At 36.7% G+C, this 16,238-nt stretch overlaps 1 protein-coding gene across 1 annotated transcript; it reads left to right on the top strand.

Annotated features, from left to right (window-relative positions):
- The first annotated feature begins 1,498 nt into the window (after positions 1-1,498).
- On the top strand, positions 1,499-15,325 carry LOC111328001 (V-type proton ATPase subunit S1). The gene is made up of 10 exons (XM_088733305.1): positions 1,499-1,647; positions 2,674-2,797; positions 6,487-6,700; positions 7,986-8,073; positions 8,928-8,956; positions 9,047-9,132; positions 11,596-11,873; positions 12,123-12,173; positions 12,510-12,714; positions 13,786-15,325. Exons 1-10 carry the CDS (start codon positions 1,538-1,540, stop codon positions 13,990-13,992), a joined length of 1,392 nt encoding a protein of 463 aa, XP_088589431.1. The 5' UTR covers positions 1,499-1,537; the 3' UTR covers positions 13,993-15,325.
- Positions 15,326-16,238: the final 913 nt, after the last annotated feature.

Raw genomic sequence — 16,238 nt, 5'->3', positions numbered from 1 at the left:
AATACAGGAAATTGACTGAAGCGCGGGTAAACGAAAATAACCATTTTGCGATTGGTTTCCATTGAGAACTTGATTAATAGAGATGGTAGCGTGAGTTTTTAATGTCAATCAGTAGCAGTAGTTAAGAAGAACTAATCATTTTTCTTGATGCGATCTGATATACAATCTCAGGCCATAATGGACATTCCGATGAAAACTAACGTATGAAAGCTATAGGGAATTCTAACGATGTTTCAAAATTCATGAAATTTGCTTTAACCTTTAAGCTGGCCAGCAATGGTGTGTTACGAAAAAGAAATGTATCCTACCGTAAAACGGACGGAGGGTGTTTCAGTAGACCACACTCTCAGACAGATTGAAATGCGTCCATGGACATAACATCGTACGTGGTATAATTAAGTCCTGCGGAGCAGGGAAAGAGCAGCTGCACAACTACCCCTCCCCTAGTCCAACGACAGCCACCAACTGATAATAAGTTAGAGTTTATGTTGGGATAGGGGAGGGGTGGGTGCTTAGTTGCTCAGTCACTGCCATTGTTCTAATCCTACAATAGGTACATAACTGACAGAGCTGAATAATGAAATGCTACGTCCCAGGGTGTGCGGTCAACAACGCGGGCTCAAGTGTCCTAGGTCTCAAATTAAGCGAAATTAGCGGAAAATAATAAGGGCTGACTTTTAAAACCGAGGAGCTCTGTTTTCGTCGAAGGCACTTTCTTATTTCCAAAGGTTTTAAGGAGAAAACTAATTTTGAAAAATTTTAGGGGGTGCACCAAGTTTTTGGAGGTTGTTCTGTAAAAGAAAAGCGGCAAGGAAACCGACGCATCGAAGCAACAGAATAGGAAATCAACCATCCCAACGACTCAAAATCCATGTTTCCGCGGCAAAACCTAGCGCATGCGTATACGTTATTTAGCCCTGTCTACATAACCCTAATTAACAATTATTCCACGAGCGCGCGTTGGATATGAGATGATAGATAGCCAACGAGGCGCGTAGCGCCGAGTTGGCTATAATCATCTCATATCCAACAAACGCGAGTGGAATAATTGTTTTATTAAAAACACTGCATTAAATTATTAATTTTTATTAAATTTTTAGCTCCCTTTTAATTTTAAGCTTACGCGTACGCTTACCATATCGTAGTTTATGGTATATTGGCTCATATACCATAATGGCTAAGCCAATGAAAAGTCTTGAATTGCATTATCCAATGATCCAGTTTTTAATAATATATAATATACTCACGGAAAAACAGCCCTCCAAATGTTTAGACTTTTCGGATTAGTCAAGAATTGCGCTAACGTAAAAACAGGCCACCAATTGAATAAAAGAATAGAGGAATAGCTTCTTTTTTTTTTTTTATTTTTTTATTCATCTCGTTTCCGAAGAAAAACTTTCCTGTACACATCAATCAAAATTTTTACACCACCCACCCACCCTAAAAAAAAAAAAAATACAAATACAAAAATCAAAATATTGGTCAGCGGAAGCGCGATGAGCTAATAAAATCACGTGCCTTCAGTGAGACTGGCAAGATGGCGGCTTTGTCCTCTCTCTTGCTGCGGAGTGTTTTTATTTCGTTTTTAGGATTTTTATGTGCCGAATCTTCCTTCCCAGTACCCGTTTTTATATGGTCTAAAGATGGGTAAGTGATTAACTCGTAATTTTTACAAATAGCACTGTATCTATTGAAAAATTAGAGGGGCTTTTCGATCGAATTTCTTTAATTTGGAAAATAAAACGCCAACTTTTCAGCTTTTGGCAGAATAGACAGATGTTTGGATCAAAAAGAAATATTTTGGGTAAGGTGTGATGTACGTCATAACCTTTGAGATGGTTATGGTACGAGGAAACTTTATTGAGTTATTTCTTTAACTTGTTTCGGAGTGATATGCCAAAACTAATTTTGAAATTCAAAATTACATTATGTAGATCATAACTATGAATGTAGAAATTTCCTGTCAATTAAAAAGGCGATTAATTTGTGATGAGAAATCACAACGAGTAACTGCATCAAGATATTAAAATATAGAATCTAAAATATAAAATAAGATTAAATTGAGACAGGCAGGTCTATTTAATGACCTTCCACCTTGTTTGCATTTACATAATGCATTAGATAAATCTTGCAGCATTAAAAACCTTCTTCCTCTAGCCTATGTCCACATGATTTTCCTAATGATTGTAGAGCCATATTGGTTATGCAGGGCTTAACAACACAACTTTTTCAAATTTTTGATTTGGCGACTATAAAATGAGACATTGTATGAAATTATGTTTTTGTGGCAAAGCTTTATAAAAGGAAAAGCTTTAAAAGCATTGTACACCAGTGGTTGTCTAACTTGAACTTTACATCATCAATACCACTGATGTTTGACTGCAGAAGGTAGGTCTTGAAATTGGAACCTCTTATAGCCTGCTTGCAGACCTTTTATTGCCTGCTTGCACTTTGGGTTTTAAGGCAGACTCAGTGCGGCAAATATAAATTAAATTGTCTGTCTTAAATTCTTCCAAAATGGTTGCGGCTTAGAGGGCTGTGATGATAGAAGCCCTTGATGGGCAGGTTTGGTGTAAACCTTGAGACTGTTCTGATCAAAAAGCTTTATTTTAAAGTTGAATGGTTTCAAAGCAGTTTCAAGATTTTTGTCTTTGTTGTCTTCTCGCCCCACAGTGAAGTTCTTAGTTCTTCACCGGTACTGGCAGGGCACACAGTAAAGCAGAGTGATTTTCAAGACAAGTATCTTAAGAAACTATTCAACACCCCGCAAATCATTTGTGTCTATCTACAGGATAGGGTAAGTGGATCATCAAACATAGTGTCATGATAGGATAAGTTTGAACTGAGTGTCAAAAGTAGTGCGCAGCAGTAGTGATTCAGCTTTACTGTCCTCTTTTGTTGGTTTAGAAATCTCCTGCCATCCTCTTTACCTGACCTGCCTATGAGCTTTTTTTTTTTCACTGGTGGAAAATATATACATTCTACACCTTATTACACTGTTTGACATGTGATACACGAGGATGTGGATATTTTGTGAGCCTTGAGCAAATGTCCACATATATGTTAAACCATCAATTAAGGAATATATTAATCCACTATTCTTTCATTTTTCCCTTTTTTTGCCTTAAGAGCGACTTTTTTTTCGACTGAAAAATGACTATCCTTATATTTCAGTCAGAGACACCTTATACAGGGCTCGAAATTGCGACCGATATGGTCGCCAATGCGACTAAAACTTTTAACTTGGCAACTAAAAGTTTGAGTTTAGTCGCCACTTTGGAGACTAAACTAACTTCCTCTGATAAATAAAAGATTGTAGATGAGAAAAATTTCTTAAGTCTCGTTTCTGCATTTCTGCTTTTCTGCCGTAGGAAATGCAAATCAAGTCTGTTTACCTTTAAGCTAAAACTTAAAATGGCTTTCAAATTGCGTCTTCTGAGACTACATATTACAGTGGCTTCTTCATGGTGATCGCGGGCGCAATATTTTTTTGAAAAGCGTCTGAATTTAAAATTAATCCGTTGAGAACAGGAGGTCTGGTACTAAATGCCTATCCGCCATGTTTGATAAATGTTTGATGCCTTTGTATCATATGATTTCTTGCATGCGATGTGACATATTTTCCTTGCTACAGTAGCCCTGAAATGTTCTTATTACTTTTTTTGCTTACTGCTTAAGGTAAGATTGTCATGCAAAAGTCTTTCAGAGTTTCTTCTTTTGTGTTTTCATGTTTTAAGTCATTCAAGATCGAGTATTTTGGTCTACCCCACAATCACAGCCACAATCCACCAGAAGCTGAACAACAACGCCAATTGAATAAGGCTCTAATCTGATTTCTGTTCTTGTACTATCTGGCAACTGCATTTTTGCACTTGGCGACCATTTTTTCTCTGATAGTCGCCAAAAGGCAACTTGGAATTTTTTTTAATTTCGAGCCCTGTTATAGTGAACATAGGCCTCCGCTAGCTTATGGAGTGTGATATTGTAAACAATTTTTCCGTGGGAAATGGACGAGAATTTAAAACGAAAGAGGGATAACAACCATTATGTCATCATAAGCTATGCTAGGCTAGCTTATTGTATTGATTTCCTGATCAAACATGCTACTAATTGCTAAAATGTGCTTGGAATTTCGGAGTTAACCATAGGGTGCCCAATTAGATTATGTGGTGACGTAAATGCTGATGTGAAGGTGTAGTCTGATCGTCCGGGTGAGTGTAGTCCTGAGAAGGACTGTTGTCGGTGGCGGTGACTGACGTTTCGACAACCTGTGCGGAAGTCATCATCAGAGTCAAGTGAGTGATTGTTGTCAGTAGAATGTTCTTATTCCAGTTCGTGTGAAATGATCGGTTGGTTTTGCCGTGATGTTATTGGCTGTAAGACTCAAGTGACGGAAGTCGTTCGTGATTGGTCTGTTTCGGTCTGTCGGTAAAGCTAGGTTGTTCTTTTTCGGTCGTTTGTGATGTTTATGTCGTGAATGAGTCGTTTGTATGGGGCGGGTAGTTGTTGACATCTGTTTAGGGGAGTCTGTTCTAAGTTAGTAAACCAGCTTTCCAGAGTCAGTCGTTGAAAATAGTCAGTGCTGTAGGTTAGGCATTGCGCAGAGTCCCAGTCAATGTTGTGGTTGGTAAGTCGATGGTGTTCAGCAATGTGATTGCTGACATCACCTTTCCTCGTCGCCCGTCTGTGTTCAGTCAGTCTTGTTGTGAGGTTTCTGCCAGTCTCACCGATGTAGGAGGCTTGGCAGTCGGAACAATTGATCGGTGAGACTGGCAGAAACCTCACAACAAGACTGACTGAACACAGACGGGCGACGAGGAAAGGTGATGTCAGCAATCACATTGCTGAACACCATCGACTTACCAACCACAACATTGACTGGGACTCTGCGCAATGCCTAACCTACAGCACTGACTATTTTCAACGACTGACTCTGGAAAGCTGGTTTACTAACTTAGAACAGACTCCCCTAAACAGATGTCAACAACTACCCGCCCCATACAAACGACTCATTCACGACATAAACATCACAAACGACCGAAAAAGAACAACCTAGCTTTACCGACAGACCGAAACAGACCAATCACGAACGACTTACGTCACTTGAGTCTTACAGCCAATACCATCACGGCAAAACCAACCGATCATTTCACACGAACTGGAATAAGAACATTCTACTGACAACAATCACTCACTTGACTCTGATGATGACTTCCGCACAGGTTGTCGAAACGTCAGTCACTGCCACCGACAACAGTCCTTCTCAGGACTACACTTACCCGGACGATCAGACTACACCTTCACATGTTACCCCCGGGTTCAAACCATTTACTGCGTAAATGCTGATGTTGCGATTTTCACAAAGTTTAGCCTGGTTTTTCCGAACAGAAATGAAATGCTCAAACTAATTTTTAATCCTCGAAAACAACACTATTTCAACTTATCATGAGCGTAACTTGAGCCGATTCAGAGTTCTACCGCAAAGGGAAAATGATAATTGAAAATTTGCTACGAAAGGCGATATTTGGATTTTGAAATATTGGTAATTTTCAAAAGTGTTCTGTGAGCTCCAAATTAAATGAAATGGTCCTGTTTTAGACTTAAACCATACCTCGATTCTTCCTAAACAAATTCATAAAATTGATACGAGTTTGCTTTCTTTTGCACTTTTCATGAGCAAAGTTCATTTGCCTCTACTGGGGGCGCTGATTTCGGTCATTTTACGGCTACCAATGCTCATTTCAGTTTTTGTGAGTCTTTCTAGGATAAAGAGGCAAGTCTGGGAAAAAAAAAAAACCTTGCCACGTTTCTATGTTAACTATTAGGTGTCTCTGACTGAAATATGAAGGTTTTCAATTTTTTGACCATGTGCCACATTTTTCGGTTTTCACTTGGTCAATTTACAAAGTCGCTCTTAAGTGTTCGAAATACTTCCTGTGGCCTTATTGGTTCATCTTATCAATTGCATAAGGTATGCACAAAAAATGAAAACAACATATTCTAACGAAACAATTTTAAGTGTTCTTTGTGACTAACAAAAAAATTTTCAGCATTAGAAATGCTTCCTATGGCCTTATCTGTCCTCATATCAATTGCATAAGGTGTGCATGAAAAATGAAAACAGCACATTCAAACAAAAGCATTTTAGGTGTTCTTTGTGACTGACAAAAAATGCTGATGCACTGCAAAGTTTTCCTCCACAAAAAAAGCCTAATAAATGATTAAAGTTTGGGTCCTTCAACAGGGCCATTTTGTTGCTCTGCCTGCGATTTGTATGTTTGCCCTGATCTATGGTATAATACTGTGGCATATTTTGCACATTTGGTTACCCTCATATGGTTAAATGGCATAGTGGTGGAATGATTTCCTATAACATGCATTTTTACATAATTTTTCTGTTGTTGCATTATTTTATGAAAACCAAGCTGCAAAACTGTGAGCATGTATGTGCATAATTTTCTATTCATTTGTTTACATTATTTCTAGTTGAGTATAGACGATCTTAGTCACTATGGCGATGCATACAGTGCTGAAAACCAAGGCACAGTGTTTTCCAACCTTAAGGTTGCCATGGAAGCTGCCAACTCATCAGCTGTCCTACCATCAGTCGATCTTTCCTCTTCAAGTGGGAAGAACAATGAATTGATTCAGCTAATCAGAGAAATGGCCAATGGTTTGGTAAAGGAGTTCAACCCAGAAGGTAAACTGGTTGGGTTAGAATGTGTCTCCCCATGTTTTCATTTATTTTCTCTCATTTCAGACTTCTTGTCTTGTGTTACCATACCAATGATTAAAGATAGATCATCATGGTATGACATTAAGTGAATATTTGACTTTTGAAGTGAAAAACATGAACACTGAGCTGAATTGTAAGCTGTAACCATTTTGGTTGTGCTTGGGCATTAAAAGATTTTGCAGGCTAAAATTTAATTTGCAGTAAAGGTTGTTGATTTTGTAACATGTATTCAGGTATAATATAGAAAGCTTTAACTTTTTATTATGAAGTGCCCATGGTCTTGAGTTAAAGTGGGATAAACATTTTGTCTTAAACAATGTTATAATTCACTTTAACAAATTACCTGTTAGATGCTGTTCCCTCTTTTTCTGGCAAGTTAAGTTTGATTTCTAGCCATCACAGTATGATTGTAGGTGATGAAATGTTTATTAGCCTTATCACTACCAAGATCTCGATAATTATGTAGTAATAATATTCTTCTTTCTGTCTGCTATACAAGTCTTGTTATGTCAAATCAGAGAATTTGGTTTAGGATCAACTAATAATCCCCTAATTGATATATTTCTCTATTCTTGTTGTAAAGTAGAGACAATGTTTTACCAATGAAGACTTTAAGGTTTTATAACCTTATTTCGACATATACAAGTACAAGAGTGTTATACAAAAATGAATAAGCTGTATAAATAGGTAAACACAAAAGACATTACATGAAACTATTTAAACTTAATTTATGCAGATTCCAAGTTTACGGCATGTCATTAAGAGAGTTCTTTGCACAAAGTATTCTAATCACATGGAATATTTTAATAACCAGGGCTCAACATTAACGGTAGCCAACTAGCCACACACTAGTAGAGATTCAGTTTTGGTTTGTGGTTTTTTATTTCCACTAGCCAGTTTGGCCAGTAAACAAACTGAAATTATATTGTAACATCTGAGTTGTCACTAGCCACTTGGCTAGTGAGTTGAAAAGTTAGTGTTAAGCCCTGATTACAGTATATAACAATCCTTGTCACTTATCTGACTGATACTATATTGATGTTAATTGTATGAATAAAAATTCTTTCTTAGTTACTTAATATGAAAGTAAGGGATAAAAGAAGTTAGGCTTTGAACCATTCTCATTCTAACCTGATGAATATTGACTCTTTGTCCTTTAGTGTGGGTGAAACAGTTTGTATTGAATAGGTGGATCTGTTCTATTAAGGATTTCCCTGATGATTCCTAATTAACTTCTTATCTCAATTAGAAACTGGGAAGTTTAATATTACAGAATTTTCACTGGATAAGGAAAAGACCAATGTTTTCATCTTTCATTTGATGCCAACATCTTCAAGGTTTGTCTATCTCATTTAACCTTTTACTGTTCTAATTGTTATTCTCTTCTCCTACACCTTGCTGTTTCCTATATCATTATTACAGATAACTCGCTTCATAAAGATTTGACACGATTCATGAATCTGTCTCAAAAAAAAAAAAATTTTATACCTTTGGTGACTTCATCCAACAAATTGTTCATTTTTCTCTGAGTTTATTGACTTTTCCCGGCAATTAACTCATCACACTTTAACATCAGTATGTAGGTACTGACAAGAAGAATTTGTTAAACAATCTAGAACTTCTTTAGTTGGTGATCATTTCCTTTATCCTCATGAGTTTATTGTGTAATTCAGGGGTGATATTTGCAAGGAGAAATTAGGAACAAGTCACTCTCATGGATCGAAGGATTAAGTGTGACACACTGTTGTGATCGTTACAGTTAACAATTACATACTAGGAGTACATTTGTGATTAAATACATCCACATGCATAGATTTATTATAGGTAGTTATAATATGGCTGTGTCTCACAAGGACTGGGAACTACCGAATTCACAAATTTGATTGGCTGAAATCAATATTGAAAGTGGTCTAGATTTTCCCATCTAGACCAGCATCTAGACCAGTCTAGAAAAAAAAGGTACAAAGAATATAAAAAATTGGCATATGAGATACAGCCATATAATAAACATCTTATTAACTGAGCTAGGTTGGTCTGTATGGGAGAATCTTGACCTCAGTCGCCGGTACAGACCTCACTGCATTCAGTCTGTACTGGTGACCTTGGTCAAGATTCTCCCATACAGACCTCCCGCTCAGTTAATAAGAACTTAATATTTGTTCAACTTATTATGTTTGTCTGTCATTCCTAGTGAACCTGCAGAGATATTTGCACAGAATGGTGAGTCAACATTTCTTTACATTTTCAGTTTTTGGTGAAATACAGCTGTTGGATGTTGAGATTGAGAACTTTTCTCCTCCTTTTTCTCAGATAAACTGATTGGTGCAATAAATGGTCAGATATCATCCACTAATTTGCCATACACATGTATTATGACTGTAGCCTCCCCAAATGAGGTATGACAACAACAACAACAACCTTTATTTATTCTAATTTCTAATGACTAATGACTATTTTAACAAATTGGACATGCCCACAGGTAGCTAGCTAATCTAGGTGGGTCATGTCTTAACTAAGAAAAAAAGTTGGTATACAAGTTTACAGAAATCAGGAAATTAATTAGAGAGAATAAGTATACAGGTTTACAGAAATCAGGAAGTTAAATAAAAAGAGTAGGTATAAAAACAAAGGTACTACAAAAATACAAAAATAGTACAATTAAGGCTATACTTGTTCTTCTAAAAATACATTAAAAACCTTAAGAAAATTTGACCCTTTGAATGATGTTTCATATGTCGAGATAAGAGTCTTCCAAAGACAGAATATTGAAAAGTACTCTTTAATTTTTCTCTTTAAGTCATTTTGAGAGATTCCTTAATGTAAGAGGCATCTTGTTCCAAATTTTGTTCCAATTCTAGAAAACGAGTTCAATTGAATAGCGAGCCTAGAGCTTTGTGTGTAGAAGTTGTGCGAAGCAGAGAGGATCGGGTATTATAGGGGTGAATATTAGAAATGTCTTGAAACAGGTCTCAAATACTTCTAGGTGCGTTTTTGTGTCTAATATCAAACATCAGGTTAGCTGTAAGTTCGTAATAAGAAAATTGTAGCGGTAAAATAACGGCAATGGAAAATAGAGGAATTGCATGCTGATTGCGATCAGAAAAAAAGATAAAACGTAGAGCTCGTTTTTGCAGCTTTAGAAGCTTATCAAGATATGATTTACACACCTGGCCCCAAACTATTAGCCCATAGCTCAGATAAGGCCCAACGAGAGATCTATAGATATTTATAAGAGTGTGTTTGGGTACAAAATGCCGTAGTTTAGATATTAGACCAATGGGTTCGACTTATTTTAACAAAAATTTAGCAATAAATTAGTAATAACCCTGGACTAGAAAAGTGTCTTCGATCAGTCTTGGGAATGGACAGATGTCTTGGAGTAACAAAATCCAGTGTGAAAATACCTTTGATAGCCCGATGAGAACTAAAAAACAACAACAACAACAACAACATCAACCAAACTGCCTGAAGAGCAGGAAAATGTAGACTATTACTCTTTTGACCCCTGAGCGTGACTGGTATCTAATTTCTCCATGCAATATCACACCTAAATCACAAATTAAGGTCAGGAGAATAGAGAGAATGATCACCAACTAAGGAAGCTCTTGATTTTTAAACAAAATCTCCCTGTCAGCCTCTCAGGAAATTTATAGAGAAAAACAACAACAATAACAACGACAAACTTTATTCAATAATTCACAAATTATAATTTCATGGTAGCTTCCAACAGCATATAGAAGAACATAATCGAGGCAGGGGAAGAGACACAAGTTTATAGAAAGGAAAAGATGAAAGATATTTTTACAAACAGTACCAGCTGTCATAAAATGAAATTATGGTATCAGTTAAAAATATTATTAAGATACAGAAATGGAAATGTGAATTACACAGAAAATAAAAGTCAAGTCGTGTTTCAGAGCTATCTAACTTGAATTAAGTTACGTATATGTGAACGATCCTTCGCAGTAAAGCACTATTTGAGCAATAGTGAAAATCAGACCTGAAAAAAATTTCAGGCCTGTACGGGATTCGAACCACTGACCTCTGCAATACTAGTGCAGCGCTCTACCAATTGAGCTAACAAGCCAACTGGGAGCAGGCCATCAAATTAATTCGACATAAACCCGTAGATGATAAATCAAACAACAACAAACATATGAAACATATGTATGAACTGCGGTTATGAGACGTATATGTGAACGATCCTTCGCAGTAAAGCACTATTTGAGCAATAGTGAAAATCAGACCTGAAAAAAATTTCAGGCCTGTACGGGATTCGAACCACTGACCTCTGCGATACTGGTGCAGCGCTCTACCAATTGAGCTAACAAGCCAACTGGGAGCAGGCCATCAAATTAATTCGACATAAACCCGTAGATGATAAATCAAACAACAACAAACATATGAAACATATGTATGAACTGCAGTTATGAGACGTATATGTGAACGATCCTTCACAGTAAAGCACTATTTGAGCAATAGTGAAAATCAGACCTGAAAAAAAAAAAAAAAAAAAAAAAAAATTTCAGGCCTGTACGGGAATTAAGTTAATTGGTGCATAATTTCGGTGATATCAAGGTAGTCATCAGATTTCAATAAAACTTAAGAGAGTTTATTCCTTAACTTTTTCCAACAGTATGGAGAATATGTATAATGTTACTTAGGTTTAAAGAGTTGAGGTGCAATTGGTTTTAGTTTTGGATATGAATGGTTGAGTTTTCACGCTGAGCAAAGCAAAGCAAAACCAAAGGGATCTTGGATCACCTTCACTGTTCAATTGAAAACTGCTCTAAAACACTTTGAAATTAACAACAGCATGACAGTGTCAACGTTATGATGGTCTTATCCTTTCTTTCAAGGTAATTCGTGAAAGACTTTTGTCAGAGAAACGATTGCAAGAGGAATCTCATGACAGATTCCGACGAGCTGCGGATGTGGAAACTTTTGGAGGTGTGCTTGAAGTATCCAAGGATAATAGTCTTATAAATGGGAGTCTGTTTGCTGATGCTAAGTGCATTTTACTGTACTTCAATGGATTTGAAATTCAAGTGAATAATACCAAGTATGGGGTTATCAGCAATGCTACAGACAACTTATCTTTTGATGTTCATGGGGATTGTGCCAATACAAGTGACAGGTATGATAAGTAATAACTTTTTGAGTGTATTATTGGTCTTTTTGTGCACCTTTGTTCTATGGAAAGTATTTTTTTTCTTTTTTGGGCACAGGTAAAACTCTTTGCAGTCTCTGCAAAGTTCAGTGTGTCTGTATACCATTAATATTTTGCAAATTTTGTGTTGCTGTGTAGTTTAGTCATTTGGGCTCAGTTCTACCTTATAGTAAGTTTGTTTGTTTTGACAAAAAATGTCATTCTTTCTGTCAACAGTATTACAATCAGTTTCAAGGGTATAGAAGATTTCCCAACATTAGACCTGAGGTAAGAACAACATCCATACATTGTTCTTGTGATTTCAAATCAATCTAGGGAATGAAAGATTCAATTCTTAATACCTAAAAGATAATTGTCCAATTCAACGACATTAAATGTCTTTGTCTACACACTAGCCCTGAGAATTCTAAAATCCAAACAATATCTCCTATTTGATGTATTATACAATTCTCATTCAGGGGTACTATCTGTTTGACAATTTAGCCCGATAAATTGTCAGGAGCTTGTAATTGTAACTCATTCCTGGTAGCAAAATGATCTGCAGATTATAGTTGTAGGACGTTGACCCTCAAATCCTGTCACATTGTCTCACTTTGTTTTAAGCTTTGCTTTTACTACAAATGCATCTGAGTGGAAATGCATTGATGCAACCTTGACAATTGATGGTACATATGGCAGTCAAGAGTTTAGTGGCAAGTTCACATACAATACAAGTGGAGTACTGATGGCTCCTAGTGCATTCTCGTACAGTTGTACCAATGTGACCATGGAAAGCAGTGGGAGCACAATTAGCTTCAAACATTTTCAGGTAAGGTTAATGTTAACGTTCAACATAGTCCAAATGTGGATTGCCATACATTGAACAATATCATAACCTTCTTAGTTTGGTATGAGCACTTTTTGCCCAGTGGAAGTTAGACACCCTTCATGGAGGATCCTAGAGTAGGAATGCCATCAATCTATGTGCCCCTAACTTTTGTGGCCTTGCTGGGGTAGCATCAACAGGGTTTTGCTGTAATCTTTTAATTTTTTGATGCTCAAGCCAATTTATTTCTGTTGCAAGACTTTGTCATTTGAAATTGCCATCCTCTGAGTTAATTTTAAGTTTGCTTGTCACCACTTGATTTGCTTTGTTTTCTTCTGGTATGGTCAAAGGAAGCTTCTGGAAGGAATATTATGGTAAAACTAAAAAATTCCATAGCGACAGTTTTGTTGTTATCAATGAGCTCCCTAAGTTTCCTCATACAACAAAAGCCAACACTTCAAATCTTGATTCACACTGAAAACAGCCTCCTGGTTAGCTCAATTGGTTAGAGCGCTGGACTGTTGTGCGGGAGGTTGAGGTTGATGGTTCGAGCCTCGGCCAGGCCAACACTCAAGGTCTTAAAATAACTGAGGAGAATGCACTACCTTTCTATAATATCAAGAAATGGATAGACATTCTAGTCTTTTCAGATAAGGACAAATAAACCGTAGGTCCCGTCTCCTGCATCTATTAATTAGTTAATTTGGTTAAGCAGTGGACATTAAAGAACCCACTCACGAGATTACTGTGATGTAGTCTGGCCTGTTTACTGGGAATTGGGGGAGAGGGGGCATCTTCAAATAAGTTTCCTTCGATTGTTTGTAAACTGCTGATGCAGTCCGGCCAAAGTCCCCCGAAAAGTGTTGTGATGCGCATTTGATCATATCCGCATGTTAATTTGCGCAATATAAATATTAAATAATTATTATTTTTATTATTATTATTATTATTATTATTAAAACAGTGGATAAAGAGTCACCTTGTAGTAAATGTTCAACTGTGAAAAGGCAAGTCACTTTTTTATGTACATAGAAAGCCTTTTTGTCAACTAACATTTCATTTTATTCCCTACAGGTTCAGCCAATTAACGTTAAGAATGGCACCTTTTCCTATGCCTATGACTGTACAGGATTCTTTACCATCCCCATCCTCATGGGGTTGATCACAGCTGGTGTTCTTCTGATCATTCTCTTTATTGCTGTGCTTGCCATGTTCAGCTTGACTACAATGGATCGCTTTGATGATCCCAAAGGCCCTACCATCCATGTTCCAACTGGTTAGACAAGAATGATGTCTTAGAACATGGATAAGATCTGCTGATAGTCTGAAATGCATTATACTGTTTCCTTTTGATAATAGTGTGATCAATTATTTGACAGACTTTTGTTGGTTGAACAAAACTTTCAACTTGAAATTTCATTATTTGAGGTGTTACAATTCTAGTCAAGTGTTCTGGAAATGCCTTGATCATTTTCAATTGTAAGTCTTGCATTGTGCAATCCACTTTTCTTGTTAACAACTCGGGAAAGTGGGAAGGGAGTAATGTTGAAACAATCATGACCAGGATTTTAAATCATGCTAAGTGTTCATAACAAACCCATGGCATATCCAGGGAGGAGAGGTCAGGAGGCCAGACCCCCCCACCCCATGAGACCAAGGGATTTTTTTCTATTAGGTACTTGTCTGAAATCAAAATGGCATGATCACATAATTATTAATACTCAAGTTAAAGTATTTAAAATTTAGTTATCTTGAAATATTTCTAAGCTTATTTAGGTTCTAGTCTGAGAAAAAAAGCTGTTTTTTTTTCTGAATCAGTTTTGACCCAATACCCCACTCTTACTCCCTATCAAACTTTTCAAGATCTGCTCCCCAAGTCTCATTATGAAGAGTCCAGCTGATTGTGAAATTGGAAGGTTTAAGGCAATCTTGTAAACAGATCATTTTGTAACTGCTTCATGGTGGAAGGCCTGAGTGCAAGACTAGGTGTAAGGTTGAAGTCCTCATGAGTGACTCAGAATTTTGCTTTTGTCTTAATTATGACAGGTGTTAAACAAATTAACTGATATATTAATGATCAATTCAATTAACAATGTTCAGATGAGAGATGGTGTGTAGCTTTTCGTGGGGAAAAGAATTCAGCTGAGCTATATATTACTTTCCAAGTGGTGGAAATTTGTTTTTTATGTCAAACAACAGTAATGATGAGGAATGTTCTTTTAGAAGTTCCTTCATTCACGATCTTTGGTGACTTATATTTTTTTTTATCATCGCAGTGATTGTTTAAAAATTTATTGTAAGGATCTCTAACAGAAAGTTAGGTAGCATGTGAAGTTTGCTTTATATATTTTGAATTATTGTTTTCTATTACCAAGATAATTTCTTCTTCAGTGGCAAACTGGATTACTGAGTAATTGTTTGGACATTTTCTAGCTTCTTAATTTATAACCAATGACTTATCAACTCAAGCCTTTGAATTAAATAGAAGAGAGAATTTCCAATCCAAGTGAGGGAATTGTTTCTGTTTTTGTTCACAAACTTGTACTTTTCAAAGCAGCATTATGTATCCAGCATTCCCTTTGATGGCATGAAAAATAAAACTAAAAGCACTATTGCAGGTTTTTTGTGATTTGTTACTAAATGTCTTTGTGTAGAATGAGAGTAATTTTTTGAATTGGGTGTCAACTTCTATCTGGGATTGCAGCAGTTGTTCTTTCTTTTCTTCACCCTTGATTCTGAAAACTTGTGTCATCCTCACCACCAAACAGATGCAAAACTTTAATAATTGTGACAGCTCCGTGGCTTTCTGTGATTTTTTTCAACATTACTTGTTCCAGTCGCAATTGGGGCGACTGGAACAAGTTATGTTGTAAGTCACTCTGGGTGTTCAAGGTTGGAAACAATTAAAGCGAGGGGGAACCTCATTTCTGAGTTCAAGCAATACGGATTGTGTCTTCATGAGCATACACCAATGTACTATTTGGGATTCAAGTGGGATTCTGGCATGTCCAAAGTCAAACACAAGTGTCTAAAATCAGATTCCTATGCAAAAAATTGGGCTCTATTATCCAAAATTGAACACTATCTGACATCGGACACTAGTGTGTAGAATGGAACACTAATGCCAAAAATTGGACATTAGTGTCCCAAATTAGACTTGAGTTTGAAATTGGACACAAGGGTCCAAAATTGGACTCTGGTGTCTAAAATCAAACACTTGGACACTAGTGTCTAAAATTGGACATTCGTAGTAAAAAAATCAGACATTAGTGTCCCAAATGGGACCTGAGTATTTGAAAGTGGATACAAGGGTCCAAAATCGGACACTGGTTTCTAAAATTGAACACTTGGACACTAGTGTCTAAAAAAGTGGACACTAGTACTAACTAAAGTTAGACCTCAAAGTCAAGAATCAAACACCGACCTGTGTCTGGAATCAGACAGTTGTGCATTAACCTCAGACCTCCATTAGCTTAAAAAGGCAAAAAAAAGTGCAGTTCTGCAATCTAGCTTCAAGTTTGCTGTTC

The sequence above is a fragment of the Stylophora pistillata genome, chromosome 9, assembly GCF_964205215.1.
Source record: "Stylophora pistillata chromosome 9, jaStyPist1.2, whole genome shotgun sequence".
Lineage (NCBI taxonomy): Eukaryota > Metazoa > Cnidaria > Anthozoa > Scleractinia > Pocilloporidae > Stylophora > Stylophora pistillata.
This window is presented reverse-complemented; position numbering and strand designations above follow the sequence as displayed.

Coding starts and splice junctions, on each gene's coding strand:
- LOC111328001 (XM_088733305.1), top strand. CDS start 1,538: ATGGCGGCTTTGTCCTCTCTCTTGCTGCGGAGTGTTTTTATTTCGTTT. Junction 1,648..2,673: donor TTTATATGGTCTAAAGATGG/GTAAGTGATTAA, acceptor CTCGCCCCACAG/TGAAGTTCTTAGTTCTTCAC. Junction 8,074..8,927: donor TTGATGCCAACATCTTCAAG/GTTTGTCTATCT, acceptor TGTCATTCCTAG/TGAACCTGCAGAGATATTTG.